This window comes from Miniopterus schreibersii, assembly GCF_964146895.1.
Source record: "Miniopterus schreibersii genome assembly, chromosome: 2".
Taxonomy (NCBI): Eukaryota; Metazoa; Chordata; class Mammalia; order Chiroptera; family Miniopteridae; genus Miniopterus; species Miniopterus schreibersii.
This window is the reverse complement of record NC_138102.1, coordinates 73,124,824-73,151,263: the sequence shown is the minus strand read 5'-3', so window position 1 is coordinate 73,151,263 and position 26,440 is coordinate 73,124,824. Positions and strand designations below refer to the sequence as shown.

The following is a 26,440-nucleotide window of genomic DNA, read 5'->3' as shown; positions in this document are numbered from 1 at the left end:
TTCTCAAATGGTAATTGGTGAATGGGCAGCATCAGACTCATCTAGGTGAATATTTTTAAAAAGTACATATGCCCGTCTTTCACAGAGTTTGATTTTCAGCAGATTCCTGCTTTTAACCACCCCCTCCCCCTGACCCCAACCTCAAGTGATTGTGATGCACATCAATGCTGACAAATGGAGTCTGGTGTCTATTTTACCTTGTTTCAATGATTTAAGGTGGTGCTAGTGCTGTCTCTGCAGGAGCTGCCAATGCCCCTTAAATCCCAAAAGAAGCTACTCATCACCACTGGAGGTACTGCTTGGCTGTGGCTGAGATGTGGCATCTGGTTCTCATCAGGATTCAAAGTGGGATTCAAACTTTCTTACCTTACGAGCCCTGCTTATCTGTTTCTCACTAAGGGCTTGGTTTTTCCCTGAAGAACAGTGGTTTTCAAACTATAGGTTAGAACCTATTCATGGGTTGTTAAATCATTTGAGGGGAGTGAAACCAGCATTAAAAGAAATAGACTAGAAAAAAAAAAAATCCGAGTGCATGACGTGTTAAGGGTAAGTGCCGTCTGTAAAACTTGTTTTGGTGGGTGTGTTGTGTATGCGATGCTGTGTGTTCCTTACTAGGTGTCACACCAAAAGATGTTCATACGTCTCTGCTGCACAACACAAACCCACCATGACCCTAATTTACTTAGGGTAGCTCCTGTCTCTGCTTGCAGAAGACTGATAGAAGAAGTGGCCAGGGAGAGCAGACTGTCATAAGCCAGTATTTCAGGGAGGCCACCTGGACACTAATAGAAAACCAATTTGTGGATGATCACATAGCCTGGGGAGATAAATCAATCACAGGCACTTTGAGGAATGGCAGCTGACTCAGCCCAGTGCACCTGCCATCTGGGGATAGCTGAAGTTATCTGGAGCCCAATCTGGCCAAGTTTCAGTTTCCCTTTCCTTGACATGGGGATAATCACCCTATTATTACTGAAAAGACCAAACTAGGGGGAGGGGGAAGGACTCCATTCAATAAAGGATGAACCACAACGCTCAGGCCTTTCCTGAGGGTGTGGTAGATGTCCTTATATTGGCATTAGGGGAAGGCACATACTCAGATCAAATCTAGGCAACATGGGAGTCAGAGAGGACATATGTGGGAGCCCAGACCAGGTAAACCTATGTGAAGGGGCCTTTCTTTTTCTGACCTCTTGGCCGGCAGGAGTGGGGTCTGATCATTCAGTACCCTGGTTCTACTCAGTGACCTAGAACAGCCGGACAGAACCAACTTAATGAGGGCAGGCTCGTAGGGCATGTATTGTGTGCAGCTCTCAAGTGGTGGGAAATGTGTTTTGTCACCTTGAGAGGGCCTTGGGGGCGGGGGGAGTAGTGGGGGCACAGTAGTGGTGGTGGTAGTGTCCCTGGGGTGGCTAATTTTGGACCAGCCCTGCTACCCTCTCTTCTGAGTGAGAAAGAAAAAGGCAGGAGGATGGGAGAGAAGAAAGCCTTAGAGAATATCACTGAAGGGTGTGGGGTAAAAGGCTCTAGTAGATGAAAAAACCTCACCCTCTATTGTGAAGTGTGCCCCTTATAGCAAAGCCTCTAAAGTTGGTGAGAAAGGGCCTGGCCACTTCTACCACTTTCATTTTTAAAGCTCTCACAGTACTTTGGGATAAAAAAAAAATAGCCAAGAATGCAAAGATGGAATTTAAAAAAACAACAAAGTCCTATTTAAATTTGCATGGTGCACATTTTTAATCCTGTCAGAGATCTGTGCAGCTGTCCCTGACTTCCTTAGGTGACATCAGAAGTCTCATTGAAAAGGCATGCCAAATCCTGCTCCCGTCCCTGCCAGGATAGACTTTGCTGAAGAGCAAGCTTTGGTTGCCTTCACTGCTTGGGGATGGGACAAAACCTCATTCCGATTGTGGTCCTCAAAAGTTAGAGTGCAGAAGCCTCACCCAGGCTTGTACCAAACATGGATTCTTAGCCGCACCTGCAGTAATTTGGATTTAGCCAGCTTGAGGTGGGACCCAAGAATCTGCAGTTTGAGATGCATCTCTCCCACTCCCAACACGCCGAGACGCCGGTGCAGGCAACCACACTTGGAGACACGGTGGGGAAGACTGGCAAGGGAGAGGTGGTCTCACCCACCAGCCCGGGTCCTCACCCCCCCATCCTGCCAGCTGACCACCCAGAGCTCAGCACACTCCTGCCTGCCCCGAGCTCTGTGTGAGGGCAGGGCTGGGCCCGAGGTTGGACAGTTTTCACAAAGGGGCCTCAGACATCTGCTTCCCGCCAAACTCGGAGGCAGAACACAGCGAGGGCGGCTAATTGGGACCTTAACACACATTGCAAGTGCTTTTTCTAGAGTGGAAAAAAGAATAATAACAAAAACCCAAATGATGAGAGAGACAGAGAGGGAGAGAAAGAGAGAATTGTCAAATGTGTGGAAAACCCAAGGTAATTAGAACCACTGAGGGCTTCCTTTCAGGCAAAGACCTTCAAGTTTGCCCAGCACTCTGCTGGGTAAATCTAGCTCTGGTTTGGGGTCACAAATTCCCTGACTCTTTCCCAATCGCATATTCAAGTTCCCCACCTCCTGCCCCTAACCCTCCTGGAGCTATTCTCACATCTTCTTTACTTGTTTTCTCACTGTAACTCACACAGGACATAAGGTTGAACAAAGACATTTATTTGTAAAACCGGTTCCCAATGGAGGAGAGATTGTATCCATAGAAAGTAAACCAGTGATCATTCAGAGGGCTACATGCATACATTCCTGAAACCAAAAGAAAAACCAGAGAGCACTGCTGCAGACACCCGGGAGCTACTGATCCTGCCACCAGAAAAGCAAAATGTCTTTTCCACTTCAGAACACGGATGTACCAAGATGTCCTGTGAGAAGGCAATTTGGTCTGACATCCACGATGAAGTGATCAGGGAGCAACTGTGGGAGCCATTTTTTCCTATTCTGTGCGGCCTGTTTGCTTCCCACAGATACCGGGCTAAGAGCTTAAGAGGTCCTCCACCCTCCAGCGGGAGGGGCAGTGTCAAATCCCGGGCCTTCTCACATGCCCATCCTTATGCTCTGAATGATCTGAAAGATAGCTGAAAGAGGAAAACAGAACAGCTCAGACACCAAGCAGCACACAGCTGGAAACCCAACCCCACAGCCAGCCTGCTCCCATGACCCTGGGCCCTTGACACGTTAGCACACAGCTGATTAGATATTTCCTAACAAGGAGTTAAGTTAACAAAAGGTCAGTGAACTTCTCTAAAAAGACAGCCTTGCAGTGTCTGCAGATGGATGCCTCAGGGATTTATAGATAACTCCTGCTAATTCCACCAGGAGTAAAGGGCAGAAGTCCCTCAGGGGCTGAGAGATTTGGTTCCCTTCCCTAGAAGTTGTCAGCTTCTGCAGGGGACAGGGTTTCCTTTCCTGCAGGTGCTGTACTCACTTAACAGGAATGTGAGACTTTCTTTTTCAAATGGCCGTGACCTGGAAAGCAAGCAGCCCTGGGCTGGGCAGAAAGGTGGGTGCTTAGAGCAGATGCAGGAAGCTGAGCCCCTGGCTGCCATAGCCCTTGATGCAAGCGAACCTTCTGGCTGCCTGGACTTTCTGAAATGTGGCTGTCTCTCATCGAGAGCAACGCTGACTTATTCAGAGTTCAGTCTTCACTACATGGGCCTCCTTATGAGACACTGAGGGGTGGGTAGCCTGTAAACCTCACAGGGAATTCCTGGGACCTGCAATTATTTTGGCAAGAGCTGGTTACATAGCTCCCACACCAGTTCTAGCTATGGGGTTTAAATGTGTCCCAGGAAAAGAAGGACCCAACTGCTTTCTTAAACCTCCTCAGTGGGCACTGTTGGTCAATCCCGATGAAAACAATGATAGTAGCAACTACCATGCAGTGATGATTTTTATTTTTGAGCAGAGGCTGGGTAACATCTCATTTAATGTGTAAAAACAGTGAACACTGAGCTCTCCGGGGTCTTGCCCCTTTTGTCCTTCCTAAAGTCATCTAGGAGCACACCCAGGAATGCAGCCGCCTAAGTGACCATAGTGACACGGGTCATCCAGAACCCTCAGCAAAAAGGCATTTGGCATTTCATCACCCAGCTGTTAGTAAGCACATGCCATCTGCCAGGCACTGTGCTCTGGGGTCCACAGGTGAACAATGCAGAGGGTCCTGGACAAGCTTTGTTGGACAGCTAGGTTTGAAGGATAGAGCATTCTTTTTTCAAAAAAAAAAAAAAAAAAGAACCCTGCACACATCATCACTACTTTCCTAATTGGATATATGCTATAAACTGAACATGAGTTAATGTTAACTTTTCATGAATGTTCAGTGTGGCCATAATGTGAAATAGTAATTAATCAGACTGCTGTAGCATTGTTACGGAGAGTGTACAGAATAGCTCTGAACAGCTGTGTTCTGGTTCTTGTTTCTGCTTCTTGCTGGTTTTTGTCTCAATTATTAATATCTCTGGTGTTACTACACTAATCTGCAGTGGGCTTTCTTCTACTATGTTGTTAGGGACTAAGCTGAAAACAAAGACTGTTAGAATTATGTGTAGAATTAGAGCAAACCAGTCTGTGTGGTCATGGGAGGGACTCTTCTCTAGATACAGTAAATGAGTTAATTCATCAACTGTGATATTTAATTCTGGTTGCACTAGAGGTTTTCTTGGCCTAGTCGGGGTTTTGGGGTGGGTCTGGACAGAAGAAGTTGCTAGATGCATGAGAAAGTACCTTAGCAAAATTTATAAGCTTGAAGAAATAGTTGATGTGTCTGTCCTCTCCTCTCAAGGTTGACAAGGAATAAAAATTAAATAAACATTCTGTATTTCGTCTCAAGAGGAGTGCTGGGAGGCAGCTGTATAGTCAACATTAGGGAGAAATATTTTCATTTACCATGCCTCAGGCTTTGTTTTGGAAATCAGGAAAACATCCCTAATCTTGACAAAGCTACTTCAGAGTGAAAAGTCAGGGTCAGATGGAACTGGGTGTGAATTCCAGTTCTTCACTGCATAGCTGTGTTACCAGACAGATAACTTAACCTCCTCAAGCCTGTTTCATCTTCTGTAAAATGAGGACCATGGTACTTGCAGGGTTGTTATAGGATTAAATGATCTGACATTTATGAAGGCTCCTCAAACATTCAGGATTTGATGTCTGGGAAGTATTGCTATTATTACCACTATTACTATTACTACAAAAATGACTGCTGCTTCTCCATGTATGAGCATGAAGAACAGAGCTCCAGAACTACCTGTCACTCTCCAGAGGTGTGAACTTTGAAAAATTACTAAATAGTCTGAGCCCTGATTTCTGTATTTGTAAAAAGTGTAGATAGTATGTATCTCAAAGGATTGCAAAGAATCAATAGAATGACTAAAAGATCTGCTCATAATAGATACTCAAAAATGTCCTTTCTCCCTTAATTTTATCTTTAGACAAGAGATCATTTCAGCAGGATGTAGAACAACAAATAGGACAGTCTATACCTTTAGTCCATCAGGCCCCATTAGGTTAACTCATGAATTCAGACATGCTAGGCAGTGAGAAAACCACTCAATTCTTTTTAAGGATTGCTGCAGATTTCTCTAAAGAATCTTAGACAGAATTTGCTTGTTTTAGAGTAGTAGCAACATATTAAAACAACCCACCTATTTCTGAGTCTGCTTTAAAAACTAAAGATTACTCTTAACTGAGTCCATGTAAAAACTTGATGGTCCTTAACATGTTTAATTGTGACCCTTTAAAATTGAACCCTCTTGCAGAAATTATTCCGAATAGTCTATTTTAAGTTCACCATTTGCCTCCACACCTAAGGTAATAGAGAGATGGTTGTGTTCATTATCCCCTTTTCAGTTGTATCAATGTGTTTAAGAAGCCTTTACCATCCTATACCAATTATATTAATTGTAATTCTGTGTGCCTGCCAATAATGACCCACAGAGTAACCCTAGCCTTCCAAGTGCTGACTTTCCAAGGCAGTGAACAGGAAGGGAGCCAGCAGTGCTTTCAAAGTGGGAAAGGAAGTGGGGAGTCTAGACCCTGACAAGTTAATAACTTATCAGTGGATGAACAAAGCTGAGAAAACAGCTGAGCTGGCTGCAGGAAAAGGGCTGTGGGCACGCAAGACAGCGGGGAGCAGAGATGCCAAGAAAGGGAGGGACAGCACGAATTCCAGGTCAGAGGATCTGGCCTTGGGCTGGTCACAGAGGTTCAGAAAAATTCAGGCTAGAGCAGAATCTACAGAATCCTGAGCCTCTTCACTCTCCCACCTGTGTTTAGGTTCCTGGTCCTCGGTAACTGTGATGGGCACATCTTTCTTTTATTCCACCATCTCCTTTCAATAAAATCCTAAGGCTTTAGCATGCAACAACCACTCACACTCAAAAATCACAAGCTAGGACACTTCTGACTCCACATCTCTTCCCTGGTCACCACTGTGGAGCACTCCCTCTTTGAAACTCTTTCTTCCTCTGGCCAATATGATACTGTCCTCTCCTAGTTACTAGTTTCCTCCTTCTCTTTGACTCTATGTACTAAATTTGTTTTATGGGGGTCATCCTGACTCCACCTGACCAGTAAACAGGAATGGTGAGGTTCCTCAATGAGCATTCTGGCTTTCTTCTCTTCATTACATTCTTTCTCCCTGAATGATCTCATTCTGGCCCACCATTTCAGTTGTCACTTAGCTTTCGATGACTCACTCACCCATGTGTATTGCCAGCCCTGATGCCTCCTCCAAGCTCTAGAGCCACACCTTCTACCATCTAATTGATATCTATACTTAGATAGCTCAAAGGCACATCAGACTCAACAGGACCTTCTCATGATCTCTTCCCACTGTCAAACTTGGCATCATTATCTTCCATCTTGCATGTAAAACAAAATTCCAGGGTTATCCTTAACACCTCCAATTGATAACCAAGACCTGTGGACTTTACCTAAGAATCTTGTGATTATGCACCCTTCTCTCCATCCCTCCAGAAACCACCTTTGTCCAAGTGACCAGCATCTTTCTCCAGGTGCCTGTGATGACCTCCAAAACTGGTCTCCTCCTGCAACTCTTCAATCCTTTCTCCACACTACAGATTTATTCTTTAAATAAAAACAAACAAGATTGTGTCATCCCTGTGTTTAAAGCACATCAAAAGCTTCCTATTGCCCAATCCTTGATGAGGCCTCCATGACCTGTGTATCCTGGCTCCTGTCAACCTGTCCGGACTCATCTTTTATCACTCTTCTCCTCTCTTGGGTAATCCCTCATGTTTTCAAAAGCTCTCTGCTCTTACTACAGGGCTTTTACAGGTGCCATTCTTTCTATGTGAAATACTTTCCCCGCCCCACCCTATTGCCTAGTGTTCCTTCATAATTCAAAAGTTATATCTTCAGAGAAGTCTCATTTGACCATCTGGAGCAAGAGTTTTTTAAATTTATTTTTTATTTATTTTATTTTTAAAAACATGTCTTTATTGATTTCAGAGAGAGGAAGGGAAGGGGGGAGAGAGAGAGAGAGAGAGAGAGAGAGAGAACCAACAATGATGAGAGTCATTGATCGGCTGCCTCCTGCATGCCCCCTACTGGGGATTGAGCCCACAACCCGGGTGTGTGCCCTGACTGGGAATTGAACCACCATCTCCTGGATTATAGGTCAATGCTCAACCACTGAGTCATGTTGGCCGGGTTGGAGCAAGAGTTTTCAAACTTGAGTGTGTATCCCAATCTCTTGAGAACATATGAAAACACAGATGTTGGACCCCACCCCCAAAGTTTCTAATCCAATGGGTCTAGGATGGGAAGTGAAAATGTGTTTATCTAACTAGTTCCCAGATGAGGCTAAGGCTGCCGGTCTGAGGACCACGCTTTGAGGACCACTTACCCAGAGTATACCAGCCTTTTTTATTATATGCTTTCATAGTGCTACATGCCTCTCCTTCACACACTTTCATGGCTGAAATTTTATATGTTTTAGAGTAACTACATGATTAACTCATCTTGCTTCCCCACTAGACTGTAAGCTATACAAGAATAGGGGCCTTGGATGATTTTGGTCATGACTCTACCCCTGGGCCTAGCTCAGCATTGGGCATAGAGTAGCTTCTCAGTAAATATTTATTGATGGAATGAAAGGTGAATAATCACAAAGGGCATAGAGGAAAATACATATTAAAAACCTGAGCCCTGGATGGTTTTTCTCAGTGGTTAGAGCATTGGCCTGGGGACTGAAGGGTCCCCAGTTCAATTCGAGCCAAGGGCATGTATCTCAGTTGTGGGCTTGATCCCCAGCCCTGGCGAGGTTGGGATGTGTGTGGGAGGCAACCAATCGATGTGTCTCTCTCACATCGATGTTTCTCTCTTTCTCTCTCCCTTCCACTCTCTCTGTAAAAGCAATGGAGAAAGTATCCAAAGGTGAGGATTAAATAAATAAATAAATAAATAAATAAATAAATAAATAATACCTCAGATGGTTACTTTGAAAACCAAGAGTCAGCATCAAATGGATGCCTTTATATTCAAATGTTCCAAGAGCTCAGTCCTTGGAGGAGAAGCTAAGTCATGACAGACCAACAACTCCTTAAGGCCTGGGACTGTGCCATCCTAACTCACACTTACAATGGGGACTAACCTACTCCAGCTAATTAGGGGTGCCAAAAGGACATGGGGTTGGTAGAAGTGGATCTTCTAGGAAATTGTCAGAAAGCTGGACAATAGGAGGCCTCATAAAGCTACTTTTTCTGAAAATAAATACTTGATGGGAGAGATCAAGGAAATTCCTGACAAGTAGATTAAGACAGGCCAGAGGAATATACTTTAGGAGCATAAGACAACTCTAGAAATCACACAATTTGATCATTTTTTCATAAAAAAAATTAAAAATTGCTGGTAAGAAAAGTATGAACCTTGTGAGAGACAAGTAGAAATGTTATGAGACAAGACATTGCAAAGGTGGGTCATTAAGCTCTCTGAAAGAACCAGCACAAAGAAAGTCAAAAGCAAGGTACCATTTTCTGGTAGCAGTTCCTGGTGACTTCTCCAGAGGTGGAGAAGAGGGAAGAGAGAGAGATGCCAGGGACAAGTGAAGGCAGGAAGACACTGTTAAAAGAAGGGATATTATTAGCAAAGGTGATACCCTGTCTCTGCAGTGAAATGGCAGACAGAAACACTCTTCTGAGAAAGAGACTACACACAAACCCAACTGCTCCATGGGCACAGGGCAGAGGGTGGAACATGACAAAGGAGGCCACAAGTCACCTTGCTGGAGCCAATGGCTGATGAGATCTTTTCCAGATTGTCCATCTCAGATCTCAAGGCAGGAGCTCCAGAGTAGATGCCTGTTTTCCATCTTTTCTCTGCGGTGAAATAGAAGAGCTTCTCTGGGCTGCTCTGTGCCTCAAACTTCGCACTTGTCAGTGTTGGGGGAGTGACTCCCTCTGGGTGTCACAAGTTCAGGAATGTTCTAGTGGTCTCCAGGAAAGGCCAATGTTTATGTGGTTGACCTGCAAACATGGTGAATTCAAATCTGTCCTGGAGCACGTGTCCAGAAAAAGGTAAGGTGATGGGCACCCGGTGGCCCAATCCAAAAGCAGCCATGACTTGGTAAAGGTGTTATCCATCTGGGAGCAGACCCAGGATGGCTGCACATCTGGAATCTCTGGACAGTGCACCTTTTCTGGCAGGGAAAGTAGGAGATGTCTCAACAGGAGTGCTTTACAAGACACAGTCATGAGCTAAAGGCCTAAAGTTGGTGGAAACCTCCTGCTCCACAGTACTTTTGGGAACATGGTGAGAGAGAAGGAATGCAGGGTAATAGGAAGCAGTTGGGTTTGGAGTTGAGGTTGGATACTAGTTCTCTCACTTTTTAGCATGGGATGCTGGCTGATTTCCTCTGTAAGCCTCAGTTCTGTGATCTGAAAAAATGAGTACCATAGCTTCTTTGCAGGGATTGTGTGACTAGAAGAGAAAATGTATGTGTAGAGCCTGGCATTATAATAAGTACTCAGGAAATGGCAGCTAAAACAGCTGTGTGAACAGATCCTGCTCACCCCCATGGTCTAGTTTATAATGAGTTCTGTCTAGAAATAGAGAAGAGGCTCTAGCTGCTTCTGCAGAGGTGACACCACTGACCTCTAGTAGACAAACCCTGCCCTCTACCTGGCCAGGTGGGAGCTGGAGCTCATGCAGCTTCCTCAGTATCCTAGAGCTATGCTCTGCCACTATGGGTGTTATCATCACAAAGCAAAGTCACATCAGAAAGGTCAAAATGGTATCTTTCTTTCCTTGTAAGCATTCAGAATCTTGGTTAGAACCTTGCCAAGAAGGTCAAGAGCTGGGGAGACAGTGTGACCAAGGACCATCAACATAATGATAATAACAACAAACATTTAAAAAAACTATTACTATGATTCCACTAAACACTGGACATGAATTAACCCTCAGGCTTAGTTTTCATGAGGATCCTAGAAGTCAGGAACCAGTACTAACCCTTTTAAGAATGGGAGAACTGAGGCTTAGAGTAGGCATGAGTAACTTGGACAAGGCCACACAGCTAGTAGGTGGTAAAGCTGGGTTTGGAACCCAGGGAGGCTGGCCCTGGAGCTGGCACAGGTTATTTGGTCCTTTGCCTCCTCTATGACATCCTTAACAAAAACACCCAATGCTAGGAAGGGTGGGGGTAGTCCTTCCAGAAATGGACAGGCCCTTAGCATATATACAGGGAGACAGTCTGGATGACCTGAAACAGGAGGCTGAGAGAATGGGAGAAGTTCAGGTCCATCCAAGAACATCTCAGGGAATCACTTCTTCATATATCTTTTGAATAGGTTGTCCTGAAAAACAGACCTGTCTGTGACATTATCTCTCTCCCCATCCCTGCCTCATGGGCAGAGTCCCAGGAGGATACAGGAGAAGAGTATAGTCTGTGAACTGACAGACAAAAGGAATGTCCCTGCTCAGAAACAGTGCAGCTACTCACAACTGATGGTGCCAAATAAACCTAGTAGACTCTGAGCTGAAAGGTATTAACTCTGTAATAGCAGAGGCCAGCTCCCAGTCAGACATAATTTCCTATTTGATGGGCAAAGAGGGTCCCACTGGATATCCCCTTCTGGGGATGAAAAAATCAGAATATCCAGCAACACAGGAAGCACCCCATACACACACACATGCACACACACACGCAACACACATACACAAACACTTACACAAACATGTGCACGTACACATACACACAGATCTCATTTCAACCAGAACAGTTGATCTTTCATTTGTTTCCCTCTAAGATCTGAACAAAGAGTTTCGCTGCTTTAAAAACAAAGGAATCATACCTGAAACCTATATGTTCATATTGACGATTGTCTCCCCAATAAATTTTAAAAACAAAAACAAAGGAAAACACTGCTACAAACCACTAGTCTAGATGTTTTGTTCTTAAACCCCACTTAATTTTGGGGGGGATATGCAAGTAATATATGCTCATTGACAAAATGGGAAAAATATAGAAAATTATGAATAAAATAACAGTCACTAGTTAATCCTGTTACCCTAGGGGTTTCCCTCTGATGGGAGATATAAGTGCCTCGGTTTCAAGAGTACCCAGGCTTCAGTAACCACGGACATTCTCATGATCACTAATTAGGAAATGAATATCAAGACTGGCTAGAGAGAGAGAAAATTGAAATTAGGAATACACGAGGGAGAAACAGGCCGAGGGAGGGAACTGGGGCTTGGCTGGTACGTAAGCATTCCCGTCAGAATCAAAAGATGATGAGAATTTAATGGTAACTCCATTAAGCCCAGGTGGAACCTCAGGGAGGGGTTAGAAAGGAGAGGGGGACAACCATGTTGCAAAGACTGCTGTCTAAGATTGCGGCTTCCTGCCACCGCGCAGTATCACGCCAGCAAAGGAGCAAACTGTCTGAACAACTAACACGCTAAGGAAAAGACTTAATTCTGTTGAGTCCAGGAGGCATTCTAGTCAAGGAGGAAAGCTGAAAATGCTGAAGACTGTTGTCCTGTGAACACTGTGGCACTTACCTTATAAAAAGGTTAGACCAGGACAGTGAAGATGAGCATGGGACCCTGCTGTTAATTCCCTGTTCGTGACAGACATTGGCAATCAACTGCAGCACACTTTCCCACAGAGCTTTGGTGTGGCCTCAGAATCCTTCTCAATAGGCTTTTAAAAGAATTGAAGATAAAGGGGAGAAGAACCCAGGGGCAAGGGCTCTGAGCACAAACAGTGGGGACTGCCTTCATCAATGGTCCTGGGAGGTGGCGTCAAGCCTGCAAGTGTCTTGTGAAGATAGCAGTCGGCAGATCTGTGGGACAGCATCTTCGCTGTCTCAGACAGACATTTCGGGTCATGCTTGCTTGTCTTTGAGTCTCGAGATAAAGCAAGAACTCTTCAGAAGCTATTAAACAGTTCTCCAAAAAGGCAGGTTTTGAAACCGGGGACTGAGAGAGCTGGGATGCGCTGCTTATCTGGAGAAAGGCCCCCTTGTCTGCAGAAATGGAAGATAATGTTCTTATAAAAGGAGGGTGTTTAGATCCTTTGGGCTTCAATGTGGATCTGGGGTCCTAGGAGACCAAATAAAGATAAATGCAAGCAGTTAAAAAGGTTCCAGCAACACAAAGTCCCAGGACAAGGCTTGAATAAGAAAATTTCCTGGCCTATTTGGAATAATCACCTGAGGGGGCCCATAACAGGTCTTAGATTGCTGGAAGAATGTATATAATATCAATAACGATGAAGCTGGTTACAAGCTGAGCAAAACAAAGCAGGAGATGGCCCTGAGGTGACCTATTTGGATAATATTGTGTCTCAAAAGAACACATGGTTCCCAAAGCTTTTCTATCTCACAAAACTTTTATAGCAAAACGGTGGTGTATGTGGGCTGCCTTAAGGAAATGAAACTTAATTTCACTTCTGATACCCAAAGTGAAGCACAAGCCCCCATTCATTGATTTGAGTCTGCACGTGGGTGCCTCCTTTTCCTTGCGTGGGGAGGTCTAGCAGATTTTGATGCTGTATCCTGGGAAAACAGTCTCATGTACCAGGAGTGTTAGCACTGAAATTGCTCACACTCATCCTTTGAGTGAAAGGGCAGGGCCGACTGCTTTCCGAAAGATCCAGACAAATGTGATGGCTGAGCCTGCCAGTTACAGGCTCAGCCTGGAAAGATGCAAGGTGAATGGAAGCCTGAGCAGCCCATGGCACAGCAGTCCCAGCCCTGGTGCCCCTGGTTTCCATGAGGGCTATAGGGGCAGAGGTGGTGGTGACTGAAGCTGCAGGTGTCAAGCTTGTTGGGCCAGCACTTACATCCCTGGAACCATTCAGTGCCAGGACCGCCTGTGGAGGGGCTCCTATATCCCCATTTGGTTGAAACCGAAATCAATACAGAGAGAGTAAATAACTTGTCCAAGGTTATTCAGCTGATAAAGAGCAAACCAAGCTTTGAACCTACATCTGGCAGATTCCAAAACTGTCCTCCCCTCTGAGGCACCAGTTGGTCAGGTTTCAAAGAAACATCTTGCCTAAGAGACCTTTTGCAATCGTGGATCGTGGAAATTTACTTACTTTTGGAGAGGGGTGTATTTAGATAAACCTCCTTCAACTGCCTCTTAACAGGGTAATATTAAGATTACAACCGTGCACTCGGACTCAGATCCTGGAGGCCTCGGCACAGCTCCAGGGCTCTTATCTAGTTTCTTGGTGAGGTGGTGGCTGTTCCCCGGGTGCGTGTTTGGGTCAGGGGTCTCTGGGTGCCCTGCTCCTGTACCCTCGCTGTTCTCCAGGTTTCTCTTTCTTTCCTTTCATTACCTTGTTCTTATCAGCACCGTAGGCATGAAAGGCATGAAAAGAGAAAGGAGACGGTCATCTGAAAGAGACGAGGAGCAAAGGGTCAGAGTTTGCTGAGACACATCTCCTGGTAATAAAGGGATGCTGTAACCTCTTGGAGGTTTGTTAACTTGATTTTCCACATAGAGTAAGGGTGACCAATAAATGAGCATTTACTTAAATGCCAACATTTTACTAGCCTTAATTCTTGCCCAGAACATAGCTAGGAAAACAGATAAGATGTACATTCCTTTTTCCTTGCCTGACCTGATTATTTATTTACCCTATTGACTCTACTTCTAAAAAGTACACTTTGCCCAACCCACCCTCACTTAGAAATGTGGGCTAATGAGTAAGGTAATGAAAGCAAGTGAGTCTGTCAAAAGAATCAGATCAATGGTCAGTATCTTCATTAATATGAGAAGGTCTCATATTTTTCCTGTCTGTACAAAAATATACAAAACAGGAAGAACTGAAGACATGGACTCAGAGAGGGCAAATGACCTCAGAGGTATAACTGGGACTGGGTGAAATGAAGCTTTAGTCTGGCATGTCTTGTTCAAAGGAAAGAGACCTGAGGGACATAAAGTGTCTGTAGAGGTGCGGAGAACCTACCAGAAACTGCAGTGCATTTTGTGAGTGTCACAGGCAAGGGCAGGAGTGAGGGTGTGTACAGACAGATGGACCGTCAGATGGGAGGTGCAGGTGGTCTCTCCGACTTTGGATCACAGAACAGGGAGAAGGGCGAGAAAGAACAGTAATAAGGGGCTTCAACCATCCTGGCACCAAGAAGGTTTATTACGTAAAGCAGAGAAACTGATTGACAGAATGGCTAAGCTTGAGAAAATCACATTCTTTTAAATGTAGACAAAAGATAGGTGGGAGCCTATGATCTGTGACCCTAAAAAGGGAGAAACTCAAAAGGGATAGCGGGCTCTGCAAAACGAACTGAACTATGACTGATTTTAGGCAGGTGGCAATGGGGACACATCTGTAGGCGCTATTGCGTTTTTCATGACATGTTTGGTTTAGGAAAGGACATGTACAAAGATAGAAGGAAGCTCACAGTACCGAGGACAAATTGAGGAGAGTGCCACATTTCTGTGAGAACAGTGCCCAACCTGAGCTGAGGCTTGCAGAGAAAATGCTAAAGTTGGCAAAAACAGTAATAAAACAAAACAAAATGGGTGGTGGTAGTGGATTATTCTTAGTTACGATTTAAAAAGAGATGAGGCCATTACTTAGGGATCCTGGTAGCATGTAAACAGGACGGAGAAAGTAAGACGACCCGACTTTCTTTTTTTTTATTGCTCTCCATAAAAGCAAAATGGTCTCAACTGGGAAGCTGAAAGAAGCAATGCTAAAAGAACACTGGACACAAGCCAGGGGGATCCGGCATGCCAATGAGGATTGTGTTTTCTTAGTCACTTTATGTCCAAGTCTCCAGGCCTGCAGTCTCCCATCCAAGCCTCTGGACAATCCTGCAGATGGGATAACAGAGCCAGTGTGCATGATCCCCAAAACACTCCTGGAGACTGGGAGGGCTCCAAAAGATTGTGGATACAGTTCCTAGTATATGAACAATAAGCCTGGCAAAATTTTAATTAAAATGTAATTTAGAGAATTTTTTTTAAGCCTTTTGAAAAGGATGACTATTGAGAACTAGCACAAGTTTGAGAAAACAAGCTAGACCAAATAATTCTATTGGCTCCCCTCCCCTCCCCACTAAGGGCACAGACTGGGGAGGGCTGTAGGATGCCTGGGCTCACAGACCCCCACGGCTGGGCTTTGGCTATTCCTGAGCCCAGTGCACTATCTTGAGCCTCTGTGCCTTTGTCATATAGTGTTCCTTCATGTGGAATAACCTACCTTTGTCTGGCTGTTTGTCCTTCCAAACTTAGCTCAAACTGCACCTCCCCTGGGAAACTTTCTCTTCTGCCCAGCATGATTTAGAAGTTCTTGCTAGAGTCTGATAGATCGTGTTTTCCCAAATACACACACTGTAATCCCCAATGTGATGGTGGAAGAAGGTGAGGCCTTTGGGAGGTGATTAGGTCATGAGGGTGGAGGCCTCATGAATGGGATTAGTGCTTTTAAAAAAGAGGCCCCAGAGAGTTCCTTACCTCCTTCTGCTACATAAGGATACCGTATGAAGACACAAGGAGAAATCTGTGACCAGAAAGAGGGCTCTCATCTGACTATGCCAGCACCCAAATCTGACTTCCGACCTCCAGAACTGTGAGCAGTACATTTCTGCTATTTATAAGCCATCCAGGCTGTGGTATTTTGTTACAGCAGCCTGACCCGACTAAGACAATCCCTTATCTGTGCTCACCAAGCACTCTGGGCACTCTGCTATCACAGCACTCTTTCCCGGGGTTACAACGGGCAGTTTCCTTATCTGCCTCCTCCACTGCCTGTAAGTTCTGAAGGAGGCTGGAGTTTCAAAACCCAGCACAGTGCCAGGCACACGGGGGACCCTCAAGACATGATGATTGTTTGCATGAGTTTGGCTGAGAGGTTCAAAGTCAACCTGAAGGGAGTTGTCTCTAATTGTGTTCCATGGGCTTCTCCAAGTCTAGACTTTTATCAGTGGCTTATAGAGACTATAAAGCTGGGAAAGAAAGATAATTAGATAAAAGGCTCAAGGTTCAAGATCTAACAATCTACAGGCTGGCCATAAAACCTGAAAAAGTAGACAACTTTTTATATGCGTTGATTTTTCATTTGTCTGTGGCATGCTAAGGTGCAGGCTGTTTTGTTTGTTTTGGGGTGAAAATCAGAGACAGATCATCTGAGGCACTGCATCGCAGACGAATACGTAGGCCCTGATGAAGATGCTGCATCAGTGCACCAACGTCACTGCAGTTTGTACAGTGCTCTGAACTATGCATTGCTAATGAGGATGACAGATTGAATATATCACGTAATGTCCCTGACCGTATTGTACATTATACTGTAATATCAGTAACCCATTTATTATGCATGTTCTTTTGTGTTTCCAGACTTTATAGTTGCTCTGTAGAAAGTCAACTAAAACCAACAATAACATTTTAATAGGAATATTCATGAAGATTTATGTTAGGCCTCAAAAAAGTCAATTGGATATCTACAGTATGCAGAATAGCTGGCTTTCTTCATCCATCCATCCGTCCGTCCATCCGTCCATCCATCCATCCATCCATCCATCCATCCATCCATCCATCCATCCATCCATCCAACCACATTGAGAACTCACAATATACTAAATACTGTAGGAGGATCTACAAATGTAGTGGAAAAGAAACACTGCCTTCCTTGAGCTTATATCCTAGTGGAGGGAAATGGATAACAAGTAAGCAAACAAAATAATTTCAAATGTTGATAAGGGCCACGAATAACATAAAACAATGTGTGATGGGAGAGGGAACAACTTTTTAAAATTTATTTTTTAAATTTATCTTTATTGTTGAAAGTATTACAGATGTCCTCTTTTTCCCCCATTGATCCCTTCTACCCCCCAGTGGCCCCCCCCTCACCCTAGGCCTTCACCACACTATTGTCTGTGTCCTTGGGGGAGAGGGGACAGCTTTGGATGGGATTAAGTAACTGCCTCTCTGAAGTTTGCAGGAAGTTTATGTAAACAAGATCTTGGTGGGGCTTGGCAGGCCAATGTGAGTCTAGAATGTGCTATGACTGTTCAAAATAAACTGCAAGTCAGGTCATATTAGTAGAAGCAGAGCATTGAGATCAAGGGAAGTGACAATCCCACTGCCTCTGTAGCATTCACACCACTTCTAGACCAACTTCTGCAGTTGCAAATGCTAATCTTTAAGAGGGTCATGGAGTATAGGTAGAAATCACATCTTATGAGGCTGGGTTGAGAGAATTAGGGAAGTTTAGCTAGCAGAAGGAACCACTAGGCAGTGACCTTTGAAATATCCAAAGATTCAAAATTTTCAGAAGAGAATGAGTCATGTTGTGTGACTCCAGGAGTTTATAGCTGAATTATTGAGAAGACAGCACAGTGTAGTTCAAAAGAGGGGAGACATTTCTAATAGAATTAGACCTATATAGAAATGGGGTAGGGATTTTGAAGAACTGAGCCCTCTGCCTGCAGAAGTATTCTAGCAGAGGATGGGGAAACTCTGTTAAAGATGAGGAATCCCTATATTGTGCAAAAGATTCCCTTCAAGGACACAGCTTTGGGAATGAGGTACAGCTTTGTTTCTTTGAGTGGAAGATCTTCTCATCTTGGAATGCCAAGTCACCTTTAAAATATTTGAGCCTCCAGCAACAATCATGCCAAGTCCTTTGGATCCTTCCTTCCTCCTAAGAGCTTTTGTTTCCTTGGAAGAGCAGTTTCTTGAAGATCAGAGGCACTGATCTATCTTTAGTCATGGATGTCTCTTGCCATTGGGGCAGAATGATGTCCTCATGGGATTCCTAGGTCTTTGCAGGAAGAGGTGGACTCCTGGCCTTCCCTGCCCTCAGCAACAGTGAGGTGATGGAGATGGGAACCTCTGACAACTTACCTTATTGTTAGAAGTAACTTCCATCACCAGTACTTCAGAGACCCAACCTTTGGGGACCAGAAATTATGTCAAGACTCCCAATAGCAGAATTCAGCTAGAAATGACTGCATGATCCTTTTGCTCAAGCCTCCTCTTTGCATGTGTGTGTTTGTATGTCAGTGTAAGTAAAGCTCTCTGAGCTTATCACCTTCCACTGTGAGGTGACTATGCACAGAGGTTCAGGTCAAAAGCTCAGTTCTATAGAAGCACTGTAGAGCTTCCTCTTAGTCATAAGGCCTCTCCCTCTCTCTGGAGTTTGCATTTTTCATGGTCAGACAGGTGCTAAACTTTCTGTTTTAAATGCTTTTATACTGTGTTTTCACAGAAAGGTTTAACTGAACTCTAAACTGTATATAGCTTACTTAATTGCTCAGCGTAATCATCTTATGATTATAATTTGAGAGTATCTCAATTCTGTCTCTACTCATATTTGGTCTGCTGGAATAGAAATTAAATCAAAACCCATTAAGATTAAGACCTCAGACAGAGATTAACTTGGATCTCAGACTAATATATTTTTTGTCTATTTACCTTGTGAATAAAACATGTGTTTCTGAAGGACAGAGGAGAACATAGGATATAAGGTCAGTGAAAAACCCATACCTGAGCCACAGACAACAAAAACAAACAGTGCCAACAGCCATGGTCCCACAGGATATTTTTCTTCTTGTGGCCTCTAAAAGAGAATGGGAGAAAGTATTAGGTTCATTAATTCAGGAAACATTTATTGAGTACTACTAGTCACTGTGCTAGGGGCTGGGGCTACTGCTGTGAACACGAGAGACTCAGTCTCAATGCTCAATAGAAAGATATAGATGAATAAAGTCAGTTGTAAAGGATCAGGATAGGTTTTAAAAAATTCATCAATAAAGTTACTTACATCCCTGTAACTCAATAAACTTGGTGGTCTTAAATATTCTGGGGACAGAATATAAATACATAAAACTAATACAGTGATTTGGGAGCCAAAAATGATATTACAAATAATTGCTTCCATTTGTTGAAAGCACACTCTATGCCAGAAACCTACTAAAGAGTCTACATCCACTACTCCCAGCCTCGCAACTCCATGCAACCCATTCTGTAGTTGAGAACTGAAGCTCAAATTTGTTAACTTGAGCAAGGGCTGGGATTCATATTTAGGTCTGCCTCATTACAGAGCCTAACTTCCACATCTGGAATTCCAAGTCGGCTCACAGAGGACAGCCATGTCCTCAAGACCTATGTGCCAAAAAAATTGGGAAGGCAGTGCAGTGGAAATCCTTGGACTCGAAGAAGCACCATTGCAGCTGTGAATGGATTTGTGGAGAGCAGCATTTTGTAATAGTGTCCCTAAATCTTCGTGAAGCTTACACTTTGGAGAAATGTCTGCATTCCCTGGGAAGCAGAGGGAGATTGTTGTACCCACACCAATCTAACCCTACATACCTCCTGCTTTTCTCAAACCAAAAGCACATCCGTAATAAGAATGTGCCTCTGCAGCCCCTCTGGGTCTATCTGCAGGTAGGGCTTGGTCCTTAAAAATCAAATCAAATGATAGAAAAGCAACAGTTTCTGAGTGCATTTGAAAAAAAATGGCGAATTTCTCAAAAAGGGAGAAGGTAGAGTGAAAAAAGTAAAGAATTCACTAGTTGCTCATTAGTATGAGCCCCAAATAGGATATAGCCAATATAAGTTAAATAACTCATTTTATTATAGATAAGGTAACAATCCTTTGGTTCACAGCTTTCCTGTTAACATCCTTAGAGTGCCTTCTCTCTTCTACCTCAATTGGGTTCACCTGTCACGTGTACGCCACGTACTTTTTCTTGATATTTACCACAGTTTGTACCTCTGTTTAATCTTGTGATAGCATGTTTAATGTCTGTCTCTCCACTAGACTGTACGCCCCACAGGAGCAGGCACTTTCTCTCTCAAGTATCAATGTATAGCAGTGCCTAACACAGAACTTAAACATAGTAGATGTTCAATAAATGTTAACTGATGAATGGCTAAGCATACGAGCTTCCTTAAACATGATTTCTTAGGGCAGGTAGGATAAAGATAGGGTCAAGGAAGGATATTGTCTTTCTGATTATACTTCCTAATTGGCAATAGGGTTATCCATGCATTTCACTCGTACAGAAGTATGGATTAAAGTGTCAGTGGCAGGTCAACTCTGACTACGGATCGAAACCATTCACTTTCTGTCCTTGACAAGCTTGTGTCTACCGCCACTCTCGTATGGGCAAATCACTCTGCAAGGAGAGAAGTGGTTGCCCTTGACTAGCCAAGGACAAAATCAGTCTTAAATAATTGCATAAGATAACTTTAACCACATTTTTATTGTGTTATTCTTTGGCACTTAAGACCAGGTCAAGGTCTGATCAAGTAAAGAGTAGAGATGTTAAATAACGTTACCTCAACAGAGTGTGACTTTATTCCTCCCCACCCTCTTTCACCAGCTTCCTAACAATTTGTCATAGTTGGACAGAAACCAATTCTGTTGCTGTCATCCTACTAATGTTATATAAAAAATCATTTTGCTCCATCTTCAGCAAAGCCAACAAATGAATTCAGAAGCCTGTAAATGAATTATTGGTCTAATCAGATATGAAATGAAGTCTTTTATTTTTCCTTTGCAGAAAAACACAAATGATTAACATGCAGAACTTGGAGCATAAACCTTTTTGATGACATTTCCGAGTGAATCAATGTTATCTGGGACTTTATCTGAGGACTTTCAGAGCTCAGGAATACCTGGGTGATCATAATACCAATATATCCTTTTTGAGAGCTTCAAGTTACTTTTTTGTGTGGAACTGGTGCCCAGCACAATCCCACTGGGACAATTTACCTAACCCTGAACCTCCTGCTGGGAAAAGCAAGAAAAGCAGTAGAATCCTGCAAATGACATGGTTCATTTCAAACAGGAATTTGCCACTTTCGGAGGCTCAAAAAGGCCAGGGGATGGCTTTCCTCGTGATAAGAAACAGCAGGGCAGCTCAGAACTCTGGAATTTAAATTCCCTCTTCACTCCAAGGAAGTTACTACTGTATAATCATGAAATTATTATTCCATTTCTGTTTCTTGGCTTTATCTGCTATTTGGGAGAATAGTATTGATTCACTCCATAGCTATTAGCTAATAATGAAATACTGAGGCATCTTCATACAATCAAAGGGCTTTATTTCTGAGTGATTAGTCTGAATTTTCAGTTAGAATCTGTTCATCTGTCCCCATTTATTGAATTTTATTTGAACAAGTTATCCCTTGCAAGTTAATTCTTTCAAAGTATAATCATGTTTGGCATGTAATTAGGAATATGAAATTTAGGATTAAATTTAGGATTAAATAAGTATTGCTTTTTAAAAGAGAATTTCATTTTTTGTTTTGGATGCTGATCCATTTACAATAAAGTTAACCAAAAAGCCCTTCTAACCAAAGGAAAATAAACATACATTGTGGCTTGGTTTGGAAACCTTTCATTACAAATTTAGTAGGGCCATTTAAAACCCCTCACAGACGCAAGGCACTTTTGAAGGGTCTACTACTCCATGGTATATTGGAACCTATTAAAATGCACTCATACCATAGATTAAACATAATTTGAATGCAAACTGAGTTGAGTTGAACTGCAGGTGACCACATTTTCTAGATATTTAAACAGCTTTTTCTCCAGTTTTTTTTTTTCATTTTCTTTTCTTATTTTGGAGCCAATAATTTTTGTTTCAGGTCCCAAACATTTTCTAATGGTCATGAAAAGCTAGAAGTGGCAGATACTGAGTTTACCAAGCCTAATGGATAAAACAGTTCTGCAAATTTTTTCTGTTTTGTTGTTACTTTTACAGTCAGTTAAGTTGTCAACTGAGTCCAGTTAACAACTGAATCCTGGTTCATTAAAAAGAACTGCACAACTAGAGATTTTCAGTACATCAGCTAGTCTGCATGGTATCCTAGAAAGAATTGATATCTTAGGGATATAAAATCCCAAATGCTTTAACATCAATTAAAAATTGTTTGTCAATGTTAATTTAAACAGCAAGGTTTTTTAATGAGTAAAAATAAATAGGAAAAACATAGATCTATGGGAAAAATGGTTCCAATTCAATGATACATTGACATTTTGCTGGCCAATCATAACTAAATGATCTAACTCCCAAGTGAGAGAATTTCAAGCATGTCTTCAGCCTGGAGCTGTGCATAAAGTCCTGAGTACAGCTGAGTTTGATCCTAAGGTTTCTCTGCCATAGTACTGCTTGGTTTTGCAAGAATTCTGGTGTAATGATTGTAGATCCAGTTTTTGCTCAGTTAATCAAAGCAGCATCATTTCTTTGGCTGAAAGGAATTGTCTCATCAAGTCTGCAAGCTTTTTCCAGCCAAACCCCAGGCTTCAGTTGGACTTCCACTTAAGTGCCTGGAATAATAGATTCCAGGTGCCTTTGCTCATAGACTTGGAGACACACTACCCAGCAACTCATTCGAGGCATGCCTCTGAATGTCCAAAATCATAGGCCTGGCATCTTTTCTGTTGGAGATAATTTGCATTGCTAAAAGAAATCCCTGTGCATAAGGCACAGATTTTACTTAAAAGTTATAAAGCTTTAATATACAGTTTTGGGGGCACAGAATGCTCAGCAATTAACTAGTCTCTAAAGTTCTGGATCATGCCATTAGAATAAGCCTGAATTCACAGGGTGAACAAGAGGAAAGTTGCATTTAAACTTTAGCCCAGTGGTGAGAGGCCTCACTGGAGAAAAGGCAAAATAGGAGGGTGGAGGGAAATAGGGGCTGACTTCATCCTGCTCCTCCAATTTACGCAGGGAGACCATTACAAAGGGGCTGGGAAGAAAACCTTATCATAGTGTGTGTCTGTTGGGTGTGGAGAGCAGGGAGTAAAGCCTGGCAGGGAGAGATGAAAAATGGCCTCATTTACCATTCATTCATTCATTCATTCATTCATTCATTCATTCATTCATTCATTCATTCATTCATTCATTCATTCATTCATTCATTCTCACTTATTTAACAAACGTTCTAGACCTTAGGTTCCGGACCCTGTGTCAAGAAGTTCCCGTAACTCTGCGCTTTCCGTGTTTCGCAGAGACAAAGGCCCAGCTCTCTCCTGGGGAGGGTCCTCCTCGCCCCGCGGTAGCCGCAGCAGCCACTCCCAGAGGGGTCACGACCAACCAGGGCCCTCTCCGCCCACAAGCGCGCGGGAGTCCGGCGCCGCCCTCGGCCCGCTCCCCGACCCGCTCGCGGGCCTGCGGGGAAGGGGGGGCGGGGCGCGGGGAGGCTGGGCGGCTGGGAGGCCCTGCGCCCGCGGCCCTGCGCCCCCCCCCCCCCCGGGCCGTGCCCACGGGCCCCCTCGGCCCCGCCTCCGCCTTACCAGGGTTTTGGCTACGTTGCCCCGCTGGGTGATGTTTTTGCTGTGCTTCTCGTTGGCCATCCGGATCCGCTGTTTGGCCACCATGGCTCGCGCGCTCGGAAGCGCTGTCGGCTCCCGCCCGCGAGGGTCCCCCGCGTGAGCCCCGCTCGGCGCCGAGCGCGTCCCGCCCGCCCGGGCGCTGCAGGCGGCGATGCGCGGCCCCCGAGCCTGGCGCAGCCGGCTCCCCAACCCCCACCGAGCCGGCTCCAGAGAGAGGCCGGAGCCCGGACGGAAGTAATCTTTCATCTCAGGAAACCCTCTCCCACTTCCTCGCCATCCTTCCGGTCCCCCGGCTCCCTAACCAAGCGGCCCCAGGCCGGCCGCCCCGCGTCCTCCCCGCACGCGGCGGCCCGAGCGCGGCGGAGCCTCCGGGCCCTGGGCCCCCGCGCTGCTCGGTCCCACAGCCGACGGGGCGGGCCAGGGTTCCCGCGGCCCCGGCTTTGGGCGCGCATAAGGGATGGGGTCGGTCCCAGGCGCCCCTGGGGTCCTCCGTCAGGGACCCACCAAAGTCTGGGGAAGGGACTGGGGCGGCTACACTTCAAGCCGAGGGGCGCGGTCTCCCCGGCACTGCTGTCCCCCTGGCCAAGGGCTGGAGCAAAGGCAACGGCCAGGTGGGTGGGTGGGGGTCCTCAAAACACAAGTAGGACCGGGACAGGACTGGACCCTTGCTGTTGAGGAACAGTCCAAAGGAACCTCCCCTTTAGGGGGTCTGGGGAAGGCCCTTGCACTAGGGAAGCCCACTGCAGGATCTGCTCAAGTGCTGCAAAAAGGGCCAGATCTCCCCAGGAATGGGGGTAAGGGGGCCTGAGGATGGAGTTGGGACAGGTCTTGCCTTGGTAGTTATGGGGGTTACATGGAAAACAGGCCAGCAATACATCTGAGTGAAACGTGGAGGGAGGGTGAGGAGTGACCTGCAGCCCAGGTCACTGCCCAAATGTGGGTAACTGTGACCAGCTTTGGCTCCCCACCTGCCCCAAGGAGCTAGGACCAACTCCAGCCACCCTTGTCCCAAGGGGGCTGAACTGGGAGACCCCCTGCAGTGGAGTGATATATCTCAAGGGTCTATGTGGCTCACAGACACTCCTATTAGTGCCTTACAGATTGCCTTGTATGTGTGTGGGGGGAGGTGGGCAAAAAGGGAGGGGTTCAGGCCTTTACCTTTTCACCTGCTGAGCGGATTGGAGTTAACTCTTAAGAGGCTTAGAAGAGTTGAGAAGAGGTGAAACTTCAACCTGGAAGTTTGGGAAGCGGAAAGGGGGGAAGAAGAGCTGGGGCCTTAGACCAGATTTGGCTAATGCCCCCCTGTTCTTTCCTTGCAGGGCTGTGGCTGCGTTTCTACAGGGTTTTATGTGGGTACATTCCTCTATGTCAGTGAGAAGTTAGGGGGAGCTCCTTTTCTCTTTTGGGGCCCTTTACTAAGCTCATCCCCAATCCTCTCCCACTTCTTATGATTCAAGTTTTAACACAGACTGTTCTGGGGCTGCCCTTGGTAACTTAGAAGAAGACAGAATCTCCTAGGGTCATTCGTAAAGTCTGGCCATTCTTTTTTCTACTCGAGAATTCAGTTGAATTTCCGAACTAGTTTCTATCAGTTTCTTAACCATTACCACCATTATTATAGGACTACAAACCAATTAGACCCAACTCTAGTCCCATGCTTTTAATAACAATTGACTTTTGGGGGGAAAGGGGGATGGAGAGGACACCCCTACCTCAGGGACATGAGCCTGGCTGTCCTGTGAAGCTCAGCAAGTGCCTGGCAGGAGGCAGAAGGTAGGTCCTCACCTGAGTGGAGTACAGACCTGGCTCTGAGGTATTCCTGAGGGTAAAGAAAAGATTCAGAGGTGGTTTCCCTTTGGGCCTCAAGCAGAAAAGCTTTCTAAGTTGAGAAAAGCTACATCCCCACAGGCTCAGGTGAGCTGCCTTATTTGGGGGGAAAATTTATTTTGACCCTGCTTGTTAATGACCAGTTTTACTCCTTTCCCTGCTGTGCTTCACTCTCATAATATTTTAAGTTAGTTTAATTATAAATAGACTGTATTCTCCCAGTAAACATTCAAACAGGGAAAGTATAAAGATATAAAGTGAAAAGTAAAGGTCCCCCTTCCCTGGCCCCACCCCCACTATTTCCAACGGTTTCCAGGCTACCCTTCCAGTAATTTTTACTCATGCACAAGCCTTCCTATATATTCCCCCCCCCTTTTAAAAATATATCTTTATTGACTTCAGAGAGAGGAAAGGAGAAGGAGAGAGAGATAGAAACATCAATGATGAGAGTCATCGATCGGCTGCCTCCTGCACGCCCCCGACTGTGGATCGACCCTGCAATCCGGGCATGTGCCCTGACCAGGAATCAAACCCCGATCGCCTGGATCCTAGGTTGACGCTCAACCGCTGAGCCACGCCTGGCTGGGCTATATTCCCCTTTTTTAAAACAAACAAAATCATACTATACTGTTCTGCCACTTGCATTTCTTACTTAATTTATTGCCAATATTATCACATCTAATGTCACCTCTATTTTTATAGGTGCTTAATGCCTCATAGCATGATTATAGAGTAATATATTGAACTAGTCTTGGAAGGTTATTTCCAGTTTTTTGTTTCTGTGGTTGCTGACAATGCTTTGGTGAATATCC

General features: G+C 44.7%; 1 protein-coding gene across 6 annotated transcripts; it reads right to left on the bottom strand.

The window, feature by feature from the left end:
- Positions 1–2,657: 2,657 nt before the first annotated feature.
- On the bottom strand, positions 2,658–24,010 carry SERP2 (stress associated endoplasmic reticulum protein family member 2). 6 transcript variants are annotated; one of them, XR_013998280.1, is made up of 6 exons: positions 23,763–23,965; positions 18,998–19,070; positions 13,824–13,881; positions 9,257–9,955; positions 6,949–7,102; positions 2,670–3,093 (listed from the first exon to the last, which is right to left on the bottom strand). XR_013998280.1 is itself a non-coding variant. In XM_081130011.1 (3 exons), the coding sequence occupies exons 1-3, from the start codon at positions 23,844–23,846 to the stop codon at positions 3,053–3,055; spliced, it is 198 nt and encodes a 65-aa protein (XP_080986137.1). In that variant the 5' UTR covers positions 23,847–23,980; the 3' UTR covers positions 2,658–3,052. The 6 variants fall into 6 exon arrangements, 2 of the variants coding, with proteins under 2 accessions (XP_080986137.1, XP_080986136.1); XR_013998278.1 differs by lacking the exons at positions 6,949–7,102; positions 9,257–9,955 and adding an exon at positions 12,038–12,580 and having other exon boundaries at positions 2,658–3,093; positions 23,763–24,010; XR_013998279.1 differs by lacking the exons at positions 9,257–9,955; positions 13,824–13,881 and adding an exon at positions 9,007–9,097 and having other exon boundaries at positions 2,659–3,093.
- Positions 24,011–26,440: the final 2,430 nt, after the last annotated feature.